This window comes from Meleagris gallopavo, chromosome 1 (genome assembly GCF_905368555.1).
Source record: "Meleagris gallopavo chromosome 1, MGAL_WU_HG_1.1, whole genome shotgun sequence".
In the NCBI taxonomy this organism is placed as follows: Eukaryota; Metazoa; Chordata; class Aves; order Galliformes; family Phasianidae; genus Meleagris; species Meleagris gallopavo.
The window spans coordinates 44,676,378-44,688,511 of record NC_139404.1 but is presented as its reverse complement, the minus strand read 5'-3'; the positions used below and the strand labels follow the sequence as shown (position 1 = coordinate 44,688,511).

The 12,134-nt window shown below is 44.0% G+C and overlaps 1 protein-coding gene across 1 annotated transcript in view; it reads left to right on the top strand.

Annotated features, from left to right (window-relative positions):
- Positions 1-3,703: 3,703 nt before the first annotated feature.
- Positions 3,704-12,134, top strand: part of TMCC3 (transmembrane and coiled-coil domain family 3) — a 123,551-nt gene continuing 115,120 nt past the window's right edge. The window contains exon 1 of the mRNA XM_085223191.1: positions 3,704-4,067. Coding sequence (XP_085079317.1) covers positions 4,056-4,067 — 12 coding nt within the window. The 5' untranslated portion in view covers positions 3,704-4,055. The remainder of the gene's footprint in view (positions 4,068-12,134) is intronic.

Sequence of the window (12,134 nt, the reverse complement as noted above, 5' to 3'; positions counted from 1 at the left end):
TTTGTTTCCTTGATTTTGTTGTCAAGTAGGATTCATTTGTCAGTTTGAGTTATCGCCTGTTCATGTTCTACATTAAGATGGCAATCTCCTGTCTCTAAAAGGCTCCTTTTTTATTTTTTATTTATTTATTTTGGGGGTGGGGGGCAGTTAACAAGACATATCTTTCCACAGTTTGGCTGTGAAACTAGTAATTCTTATTTCATGCTGACTGATTAGGTGAAGTGCAGATATAGACAATCTTTGTATTAAAAAAAAAAAAATCCTCTTGGTCTGGCTGATTGGGTGGAGAAAAGGTTTTGTTCCTATAGCAACGTTTAGCATTGAGCCTGCAGAAATGAGGCTGCCTGGAGGCACGTCAAACATGCTGCATTTAAAGAGCTGCTTGTGCTCTACTATGTGTTTTTGTTGATGGCAATTACTTAGCAAACACCAGGGAAACAAAAAGAAAAACCTTTAAAACTCAATACATTAAACTTAAGCCTGTTGATACTAGACATGCTGTGGAACATCACTTGAACTCTTCTTGGAATATGCATGCAGGGAAGAACCTTGAAGCTTTACTATTGGCTGTTGAACAAACACTACAACTTTAGGTAAAAATCTGTCCAAAGCTTTGGTGCCGCTTTTGTAAAGAGTTCTTCTCCCACCTTCAGCTGAGACAGCACTGAATGCAGTGTTGTGAAAACTAGTGTGGAGGGAAGTGGTGAGGAGGCTGGGGACCAGAAATCCCATGTGGAGCTGAGTCAGAGCTACGGGACAACAGCAGGGGAAGGGCTGCTGAACGCTTCCAGAGTGGTGAGACAGGATGGAGAAAAAAAGTCTTTCCCAGTACAGGCTGGTGCTGAATGGAAAAGAAGTGGAGGACAAATCCAGCCTAGGCTCAGTATTTTGCACTTTACAGGGCAAAGTTTGACCATGCATTTACAGGGGTGGTGTTTGTGGCTAAAGAAGAACGAACTCAACTTTGGTGTTGACAGAGGAGCAAGACAAGGAACAAATTTAACTTCAGGACTATTTTTATTTTTTGCAAAATATTGGGAGAGAAGGACAGGACACAATAAATTCAAAGGAGTCTTTAAGGGGGGCGAATAAGCCAGTCCTTCCTCTATGGCTGCCATCTATCTGTGTTTTGTCAGCAAAACGCTCTCACTCACCACGAGTCCTGTTCAGACAGAACTGGAAAATTCCACACGTTTATCCAGGATTTCATTCTGGGAGGGACACAGATCAGTGGCACAGTGTGCACGTAGGCACAGTAGGTTTGTCCAGGAAAATGATGTGATGGAAAGTCACCCTGGAACACAGAACCGCAACTGAAATAGAATCAGTGTTATGGCATTTTATGAACTATATTGCCCATATACAGTGATATTTCAAGGGAAATTCATTCTCTGACTTTTCAATTCACTGAATTCTGTGTCTACTGTGGCACACCAATAAGCAAAATAATGACATGAAGAATATCAGTGTTATTGGTATGTACACAAAAGGGAACAAATTGAAAGAACACCACGTATTGTAACACTGTTCTTTGGTAACATAAAACAGTAAAATAGTCCCAGTATTAGAAGGCAGTCAGTTACTACCCAAAGTTTTTGGAGGGAGGAAAACAAAAGCAGAGTGGTTTCAGAAGTGGTTGTTGACATAAGTTTTTAATTAGCACTTTGACCTTGTTATGGTGCCTATTATCCACCCTAGCAGGCTATACTGTAGCTCCTCAAGGCTGGTGGAATGTTGACAGTCTGCTTTTGGGCTCCAGATGTCCTTCTTAACTAAGAACAAAAACCTTCCCGAGAGAAAATGTCAGTTTGCTGAGTTTGATTTAATTGCTGAAGGCCCTGAATTTATTGCCAAGCATCAGAAAGAAGACACTTTAAAAAAACAGAGGAAAGAAGAAGAAGCAGGCAATGTCCTGCTGAATGCTGTTGCCCTTCTGTTACTCTCTATCTGAGTTTATCTGAGCTGACCTGGGATGGAATACCTGGTTATAGTGATCAAGTGGCACTATCAGACATGAGAAAAACTCTCTGAAGACCAGCAAAGTAGGATGCCTTTATCAGAACAAGCTCAAAAATAACAGTGCAGTATGAATTTTGGAGGAGGGAGTACATCTGCGTACAGAGAAACCAATCAAAGTTTGGTCCTGGAGACCTTGGATCAAACTCACCAAATCACACACTGCTTTGTGCCCAGAGATCCTCTGAAGAGGCCCCACATTGCACAAGAATGACAAATGAGCTGAAACTGTAGGAGAGTGGCACATAGGGTGACATAGGAGTGGGTGTGCTGGGGAGGAACAGAGGGAGCTGACAGTAACACAGGGGCAGAAGAAGGAGTGGGTGCCAAGAGCTGAGTGCAATCAGAACTGACAGAGATCACACAAGAACGATAGTGATGGGGTGAAAGAGTGAAAACAAAAGCAGTGCTGAAGTGCTGAAAATGATGTTATCTCAGACAAGTCAGCAAAGTTAATTATTTGCTGCTGGTTGGCCAGATGGCCCTGGAGTTTTATCAAAAGTCCTCTGCCCACTGCATTTTCCTACAGGTCTGCAATCCAAACTTTTCATCTACTGTAAAATATTTGTGTATTCCAAATAAAGGGATGGACTTAAACTTCTGTTTAAAAAAAAAAAAAGAAAGAAAAGAAAAAAAAAAAAGAAAGAAAGAGAGATCTACAACACAAGGAGACAGCAGCATTCCTGCTGTTATGAGAAAACAAATGAAAACAGCCTACGCTGAGCGAACTGGTGAGTGATCCAACACAGCTTTTGAAAGATACAAACATCAGGGTCTATCTCCAGGGCAAACGGGTCAGCCCTGCACTTTGAGAAGACAAAAACTTGGGCCCTGGAGTGGGGCGCCAACAGCCCATCATTGGAGGTCCCTGGGGCTGCTCTGTGGGAACCGTGTTTGGGAACTGACCTTAGATTGCCTCTGGACCATCAGGAAGAACAGACCGCTAGGAAACCTGCTCTAAGATGTGGAACTCTCCTAGTAGATAAAAAGCGGTGGTGCTGAGGAGTATGGTCGGGATACACTAAGAACCACATGCCAGTAAGTTAAGCATTGCAACGCCCACACTTTGGAGTTCTAGCTCTCTTTTAATTATACTCAAAAGTCTCCATAATAGAAATGGAGGCCACACACATCTTTCAATGAGTGTGACTGCAGATAAAGCAAACCAAACACCCAGAATGGTTACCCAAGTGCCTACAGCTCAGGATTCTTGCTGATGTTCGTATTCCTCTCTATCACACAGTTTCTCAGAGATTCAGCTCTGGTGTCCCCCTCCATTTTAGCACCGAATGTAACCCTGGGCAGCACAACGTTACACTGCAACGGCAAAGAAGGCAGCAGGGTCTGAATCTGCCTGCACAGTGGTACAAAAAGCTCACGGCAATGGCTTGCCATGGGGTAAGGCGCAGAAAGGAGCAGCCTGCAGGTTCAGACCCGCTGGGATGCTGCTCCGCGGGGCCGCAGCCCACCTGCGGGCTCTGCAGCAGGAGCCCGGGGCTTGCGATTAACGCTAACGGAGGGAGTTTGTCATCGAGAGCACTGAACAGCATTCGAGATCAGGCGCTGTTTTCATTTGAGAACAGCCCGTAACTCCGACAGCGCACTACAGCTTGTAGTAAATCGCAACTGGGACGGGCGTTACGTCCTTCGGGCCAGACCTGTTTTGTTACAGGAAACTGCTACAGGTACACAAGCGCCGCGTTCGGCGTTGAAGCACCCGAGCGGCGTCGTTCCCAGGGCCGGATCCGAGCACGGCCGCGGGGCCATTCAACCGGCCTCCCCTCCCCGCAGCGGGAACCCGCCCCTCGGCTGTTGCCCCCACCGACCGGCGGGAGGGGGCCGGACGAGGGGGCGGGTGCCTCGTGCCGTCGCTCCGCCGCTCGGTGCGGGCGGCGCGCGGAGGGACTCCGGGCATCTCGCGGCCGTGCCGAGCCAAGCCGTGCTTTGCCGAGCCGCGCCGCTCCTCCTGCATGGCCGCACCTTGAGAAGCGGGAAAGCGCGGCGCCGCGGCGGGGAGCGCTCGGCGCCGTTTGCCCAGCATGCTGCGGAAGGTAAGCGCCGCGCCGGGTAGGGCGCGGGGCGGGGCGGGGCGGCCGGCAGGGGGCGCCACAGCGCCGGTAGCGGGGCTCGCGGGGGGCGGTGTTGCCCGTCTCCGGGTGGGGCGGCGCGGCGCGGCGCTGTCCATGGTGCGGAAGGGAAAACTTTGCCGTCTCCGAGCGGGCCGCTCCCGGGCCGGAGTTGCCATGGATGCTCGCGCTGCAGCCGTTGGCGGCGTGAGGCGTGAGTGTGGAGAGTGGGGAAGGGTTTCCCTGTCCACCTCCGTTACCGCTTCGCGCACGGGAGCGGGCTTGAGCAAGTGGAACGGCTCCGCGTTCTACACGGCGGCAGCGCTGTTTGTGTTGCGTGGAGGTGAACGCGAGGCTGCCGTGACTGGCGAAGGCGCTGCTGAAAGCTGTAGAAAAATACCCCGAAGGTCTGAGCAGAGAGGAGGGGGGCTGCATAGCGGCATCGGAGCTGCTGTGGAGCCTAAAGCTGTTAAAGTCAGTAGGAATCTTTTTCTCGACCTACGAGGATGTGCGTTCAGAGCTTCCAGCTCCCAGCTCAGTCCTTAGTAGTCCTCCCAAGTCTCTAATGCCAGGTGGAGCTGGGCTGGTTCCCACCAGCTGGAAACTGGCTGTAACGGGGAGCTGATGGTGGAACAGAAGCATTAACTAAAGAACGACCCGCATAACTATACCGTTTTGCGCTTATCTCACTCCTTTGCCTACCGGGAGCAGTGCAGAGATTATCAAGATCTGAGAGGATACAAGGTATCTGAGCCATGTTTCGCTTGCATGCTTAATTCACAGGCTGCGGAGGGGGGAATCTAACTTTGAGGGTTTCTCTGCCCTGGCAGCCTGTTCTGTGCTGTGTATTCAGCGACCTGCCTCTTCCAGGATAACCTCTGTGTGAATTCTAGGCCACTCACGCTATGTTCCTCTATTGTACCAGAAGTAGTACAGTACAAAGAGAAGTTGCACTAAGCTAAGTTTAGCTCAGAGATGGTAAAAATAGTAATCCCTAATTCTTAGAGAACACCTCAGGGCTAATGAAGGCTGCGGAAGGAACCTTCTAAGAGAGAGAGGCTCCCTTTAGGAAAGGTAGCAATAAATAAAAAGAACACTTGTACACCTCACTTTGGATCACAAGTGTCCAATCCACATTTTTGTTTTAGGCATCTCAGTGGAGAACATCCCTACTGAGTTCATGGATCAGGACCTTCACATGTCTTTGTAAGTCAGTAATCATGCAGTATTCAACAGATAAAATTAGTTTCATGTCGTGGCTCTCTAAAGTATGAAACCTCTGTGTCAGCTGTTTTGTCTCCATTCTCTGTGTTTCCAGAGAAGGGTCTTTCACTTATGACTTATCATCTTCTTTTTGCTTTTATATCTGTTGGGAAGGAAGGGTGAAACCCCTGTTTTTTTATTCTTCCTTCTGTTGCTTGATTTTATGTTAACAAGAGGAAGGCTGACATTTGAGAACTCTCTGACTTTGCTGTCCCTAAATGCACTTGATGCTTCATTGATTACTTCAAAAATTGATTACTTCCAAAATAAGCTGGAGATAACCGGGCCACTGAGACACAAAGCTGAAATGCTTGCATTGGGTTTAGTATGATTTAGTTGGGTGAGCAGCTCAGTGTTAAATTCACATTTTCCATTTATATCAAGTTTTCAAGCACTGTCTGTGCTCATAAAGGAGCAATAAAGAAGAATCATTTCAAACACCTCAGAAGCGTAATAAAACCCTTTGAGGGTGTACTGAATTTTGTCTCTAACATGGAGCAGATGGGTTCATCAGAATGGGTGGGGTCGCTGACATCTTGAAGTCAGTCTTGATGGAACCACTGTTGTGTGTGGGGTTATCTTTCCCCTAACCCTCAGCTGAGCTATCTGCTGAGGAGCCCACCTGCTCCCTGGGCTTCAGTCACTGAAGTAGGACAGAGCCCTTCAGGCAGGGATGACCTGATCTCAGCTGTAGCCTGCAGGTGCTGGCAGTCATGTAGCTTCCAGAGTGGCATAGCAGGGCTCTGTATATGCTGCTGCACTTCTGCTCGCCAGCACAGAGGTACGCCTTAGGCAGAGGATCTTCCTTGTGTTCCTCAAGTTCTTGCTGTGCTCTGTGTGTCCTAAGCAGAGTAGCTTAGGCTAAATGAGATGTGGTGCTGTGTGCAGTGGAGGTCTATGAGTTTAGGAGGAGAGAATGGCATGGAGAAGGACAGGCAGTAGTATAACACTGCTGATCTCCTGGTTTTAGGGCTTTCTGCTGAGCTTGGAACTTAGCTGAAACAGCTCTCGCTATGTTCTCCAGCTAGGGTGCAGTTGAGACCACTCTGCCTGCTGCCCATGCCATTCTGCTACTTCCAGGTACATATGCTGAAACTGAAGGGAGTGTTGATAAATCCTCTGAGCATGAGTAAGGTCAAGATTTCCTAATTCTCCTATTGTCTTATTTGAGATGCTTTGAAGCAATCTCCTCTTTCCAGAGAAGGTGTCCCTTAGACTTGACAAACATGATGTGCTGAGTTCCTTGGCCACTCTTCAAGTGGATCAAAATAGCTAAAGATGACATAGGCATTTCCACATACTTTATACAGATACACATTTTTAAGAACACCATCACATAGTATCTAGGTGCTGCAGCTGGATTTATAGCTAATGTCAGCTGAGGTTGGTCCACTTGACCTGATTATGATTGAAAAACCTAATTTTTTTTCTTCCATATGCCCTTCCCTTTTGTTTTGTTTTAACCCAGCAGGTGGCTGAGCACCACACAGTCATTAGCTCACTTCTCGCTTTCAGGATGGGGGAGAGAATTGAAAAAAAGCACCAAAGTAGAACTCATGGATTGAGATAAAACTATTTACTAAGATAGAAAAAAGGGAAAGGATAATAGTTATGACTCTCTCTCTATATATGTATACATATATGAGTGTAGATAACAAGTGATGTACAAGCAATTGCTCACCACCCACTGACGGATGTTGAGCTAGCCCCTCAGTGAGCAGAAGAGAGCAAGATGAACTCCCACTCCCTTCAAAACTCTCCTTCCATATGAGGTCCTATGGTATGGAATATCCCTTTGGCCAGTCTAAATCAGCTGTCCTGATTCTGTCCCCTCCCAGCCCTTCGTTAGCATGAGCTGAGAAAACTGGAGCAGCCTTGGCTCTGTGTAAGACTGTTTAGCAATAGCTATAAACACTGGTGTGTTATCAACATTGTTCTTCTCTTAGAACCAAAACATAGCATCATACCAGACACTCTGAAGAAAACAATTCTATCCCAGCTGAAACTAAGACAACAATTTACTCAGTTTCGTATTAGCATGAAAGTATGAATGCCAATATAAGCAGGAAGAAAAACACTGAGTTGTTTTTTTTTTCTTTTTACACATTTTCCTTCCCACCATTCAAATGAAATAGATTGGCATTTTTGTTAATAGAGGCGCTATCTGTTAGGCAGCAAGGGAAGGTGGTAACAGAGTTAAGAGAGGAGTGACTACATTCCTAAGCAAGGAGTGGAAAACCAGTTCTTCAAACCTTAGCATTCTTACCTCTTTGAACTTGTTTCTTTCAGCTTCTTTTTCCGCACGTATGTGGCTTCATCTACCATAATAGAAGGTAATTTATTCAGCCTAGACAGTCCTTCAGCAAATCACTGAAGTATGTATTCGATATAAATTCACACTGGCTGATTTTGTTCTCACCACTCTGTATTTTGCTCATCTTCAGTAGGGAACACGAAAGCCCAATTCACTTGTCAAATTCTGCTGGAGTTATTTTTTCGTGCAAGATGTACCCATGGGAAATTAGTAGAACTCAAACACATCAACAACAAATTATAACAGTATCTGGAGACAGCAAAAGGAAGAAATTACTATACTGAGAATATACTGAAAATCCAGGCTGGTCTAAATAAAATGTATAATAAAGATGAAATTGTGTGTTACTTCTGTTTTTATTATAAGTAATTTAATGTTCTTAGATTTGTTAATGTTCTGACTCTCAGTAATCAGTAGTTACGGTTATAGATAAAAACGAGGAGGGGAAGAAAACAGCATGCTTGGTGTTTAATTCATAAGGCAGTTAGGAGGGACATACATATCTTGACAGGTACAGTGCTAATACAGTGCTACATCTTGCTGTAAGCTGTAATCACAATGTATTCGAGCAGAATGAAAGATTTATTTTGAAGCAAGTTGTCTTTGTCTGTTCTCTACAACTTGTAGCGCAGAACTGTACATACTGGGATAAGGGGAGTGGGTGGCACTGTAGCTCTGCAGGGGAAGGAAGTGCCCTTTTGGTATTTTAAGTTGCTCAGAGATTGTCTTTGTAGCACTGTCAGTCAAAAACAACACTTCAGGGCTGAGGTAATAAAGTGATTTTCCTTATTCAGCAATTTTAGAGGCTCTACTATGTTGGCTGCCCTCCGGGAATATAAAATGTGTTACCAGTTAAATGCATGATAACAGATAACTTACTTCAGCAGTAATCTAGCTGAACTATCACGTAGGCAATTTAGCTGGATAAGAACACAAGCCATCCTGAACTGAGGGAGTACTGAGTGAATTCTTGCTCCAAACACAGCAGTGAGATTTGAATACAGGTCTCCTGCCTTCCCACAGGGCTTTGAAGAGAAATGGGACAAATGGGGAATGGAGATTTCTACTAGAGCTTGGACAAGCTGTTACTGGGAGAGTTATGGCAATTCTGCCAGTGAAAATAAAGCTGCCATGAGGAGTTTAAGGGTCTGAAGAGGTGTGTGTGAGGGCTTCAGTGGGATATTGGTGCTGGTTTGAAAGCACAAAAGATAAGAGGATTTCCAGCTTTTGCCTCCTGTTAGCTGAAGAGTTCTGCTTTCCCATCACTGCTTCTGCTGTTGGTTTATGTGTGCGTGTGTGTTTTACTGTGACTCAACAAATCCATCTATGCCAACAGTGTATGAGGCAAATATGAACATGCTTGCATGCATTGAGAAATTCTTGTCTCAAAAGGCCCTTGAGGCAAGAAAGAGGCTCAGAAAGCCTGCAGATCCCTAGCAGCTGGAAGGTTTTCTAGAGAGCATTGTTCCATGATTATTTTGTGCTTAGAGTCCTCCCTTAGCATCTGCCATTGGCCACTTCTTCAGCCAAGATACAGGCATGGATGTAATGTGATCCAGCATGCTCCATAAAGGCCATCGCCACAGAACTGAGCCTTGTTTTCCCTGAGTTCATTTGTGAGATACTGAACCTGATAGAGTCATACACTTGGCTAAGCAGGTCAGCTGAAAACTGTTTTATGAGTCTAAGCTGAGAGCGTTCACATAACTTATGACTGAAGCAGCACGAGAACAAATAGAGGAAGATTAAAATCTCTTATGCATGTTCACTGATCTAAAAGCAGTAGGATTTTTAACAAGTTATTTCTTGTGTTAGCGACCTGGCTCTGACTCCTGCTCAGGGCCATGGAGCTCAGAGTGACTGTTTCCAGGCTTTTCCATTGGCTGTCCTCACCAAGATCTCCCTGGCCTCACGTTCTGAGCTTGTGACAAAGCGGAACTTAACACAAAAGATACAGAAAAGGGCAGTTAATACCTCTTCCTCTGTACGTTCTCTACTGCTAGAATGTTGTACTGCTGAGAAAACAATAAAATACTAATTAAAAAAAAATATATATGTCAAAAGTCTCCAAGCAGACATGGAAAAAATAGGCACAGATGTGCTGATTCACCTTTTTGCTTGTGAATAGAGGGAGTGAGTTTTGCCTCCTCTAACAAAGGTTGTTTCCAGGTCTGCCCAACGATAAAACTGCTATATCAAAATGTTTTTTCTTCTTGTTGCCTGTTTGTTTTCATTGCTTGGGGATATGGCTGTGCTGGATTGAGTGGCCAAATAAACAGAATTAATAGGTTCACCGTGGGATGATTTTTTGACGAACTAGCCACGTGTCACTATGTTTTCCTGTCAATCTTTTCTGGCAGTCTGTGCAAAAATGGATTTCTTCAGTCTGCCTCTGTAACACATGGCAGAAATTGGCACTGATGGTTTGTGTTTTTGCCTCCAAGGCTGCCTGTTTCCTCTTAGAGAAGAAATTACTCCTGCTCTGGCGAGAGTGCTGCCTGCTGTTTCTGCCCAGAGCACTGATCATTAACACCCCTCCTTAATAATTCAGCTGAGATTGAGCAAATCTGTGTATTTCATGAAATGCTGTAAGAATGACCAGATCATTTGATACTGAATTTCATGTAGTTTGATTGCAACTGAGGTCTCCTAGAGTTGAAATATTCAGCTTACAGATGCACACTACTACTTTGTGGTAGGACTTCTTGGCCAAATATCCCACCTGTTTCAGACCAGAGAATTATTGTAAAATATGAGCCTCTCTAAACCTGTACTGATTGATTTTCAATTGGAAACTGCCGTGCTCTTCTGTTCTGTGCACCATTTTCTGTGGCCTTAGCTGTGTTTTGCAAACAGTGCTAATAAGCATTCAAGGTATCTCTTCCATGCCATCCAAAAAGGTAATTTCTGTCCTTAGAGGACAAGTGGCACCAGCCTGTAAATCCTTGTTATAATGATCACCCCCTGAATGTGGGGTGTGTGTCAGTGGTTTGGGCTTGAGATTGATTCAACAGCTTTGCTCTTCCTACTGGGATGTTGGCCTGGTGTGTGATTTGTAGGCAAATTTGTCTGTTCTTTTTCCACTATGTCCTATCTTGTACAAAAGAAAGAAACCTTTTATCTACTTGAATAATAAGTAAGACTTTCCAAAACCTTTGATATTCTCCAGGTGTGATGTGAAAAATGGATAGGAATCAACTTTTCTGTTGCAACATCTGTGCATGCTCTGAGAAACCTCATGAAGATTCAGGACCTATAAAATGAAGACATTGGCTCTTTGGTCACAGGTTTCTTGCTTGTGAACAACTGATCTTCAGCTGTCATGTTTAACAGTGCAGCCTGACCTTGAATGTTAGAAACCATTTTAAAGAAAATGCCTACTACCCCACATTACTTTTGCCAAAGATGTCCTAATAGAAAACAGAGTTTGACGTAAAGCAAACAAACAAATCAGCAACAACAACAACAAGAAAACCCAGCAGAAAATTGTATTTCTGATGAAAATACTGAATTTTCCCTGAAAAATAACTTAATGCTCTTTATTCATAGGGGAGAATAAAAATCTTTTCCAGAAGGGAAAAATACATATTTTTTTTCCCCCAATAGTAATAATGCTTGCTAATTTGATTCAGATATTCTACTGTTTTGTAAATAACCGTTTCCATCTATTTTTTTCTTTTTTATTGTTATTCATCTAGGACATTCATGATCATGTCATTATTCATACCAGTAACTGAATTAGCAAATGTAGTTCTCTGTGTTTTTCAGAAGCACTAAAAACTATTCCATTAGATGTTCTCTTCATCTTTTTTTCTCTTTCTGCTTATTTCTGGAGAGACGAATAAGTACACTTTTTCATACATTTCAATGATCTTACTTTTGGCCAAGATATATTTTCAGGTAACACAATTAAAACTCCATTAACTTTTTTAACTCCATTAAAAAAGTTAACTCCATTAACTGTTTTAAAATGAAATATCCCCTAGTGGCAGTTCTTTGATACTGGCCACCTTTAGTTAATGATTGCAAATGGATGTATTGATTTGCTCAGAATTAGAGAGGGTTTTTGACCTTTTCCTTGCTCTCTGATGTATAAAAGAAGTCTGAAGAGATAGATACTCCTTCCCCTGCTTTTTACCACTTAGATTCACTTCATTCTTGTCTTCCTACATGTTAGATTTTAGGGTTAATTCATATTATTTTGTTGAAAGCAGTGCTGGTTGTATAGTTCTGTGATACCTTTTTAGCAAATGGATTCCCTTTGTCCCTTAATAAGGGAGAATTGGGACATGTTACCCAAGTTTTTTGCTATTTGGCTTGGTCTCAGCAGAGATGCTGGCCCCCACCCTACTGCAGAATGGAATGTCCCCAGCTTTGGTTGATAACAGAAGGCACATTTTCCTGACAGATAATTAGCTATCCCTCCTACTTTTAATGTGTTGCAAGAGGATTTTTTAACTTAGCCCTACAACAGG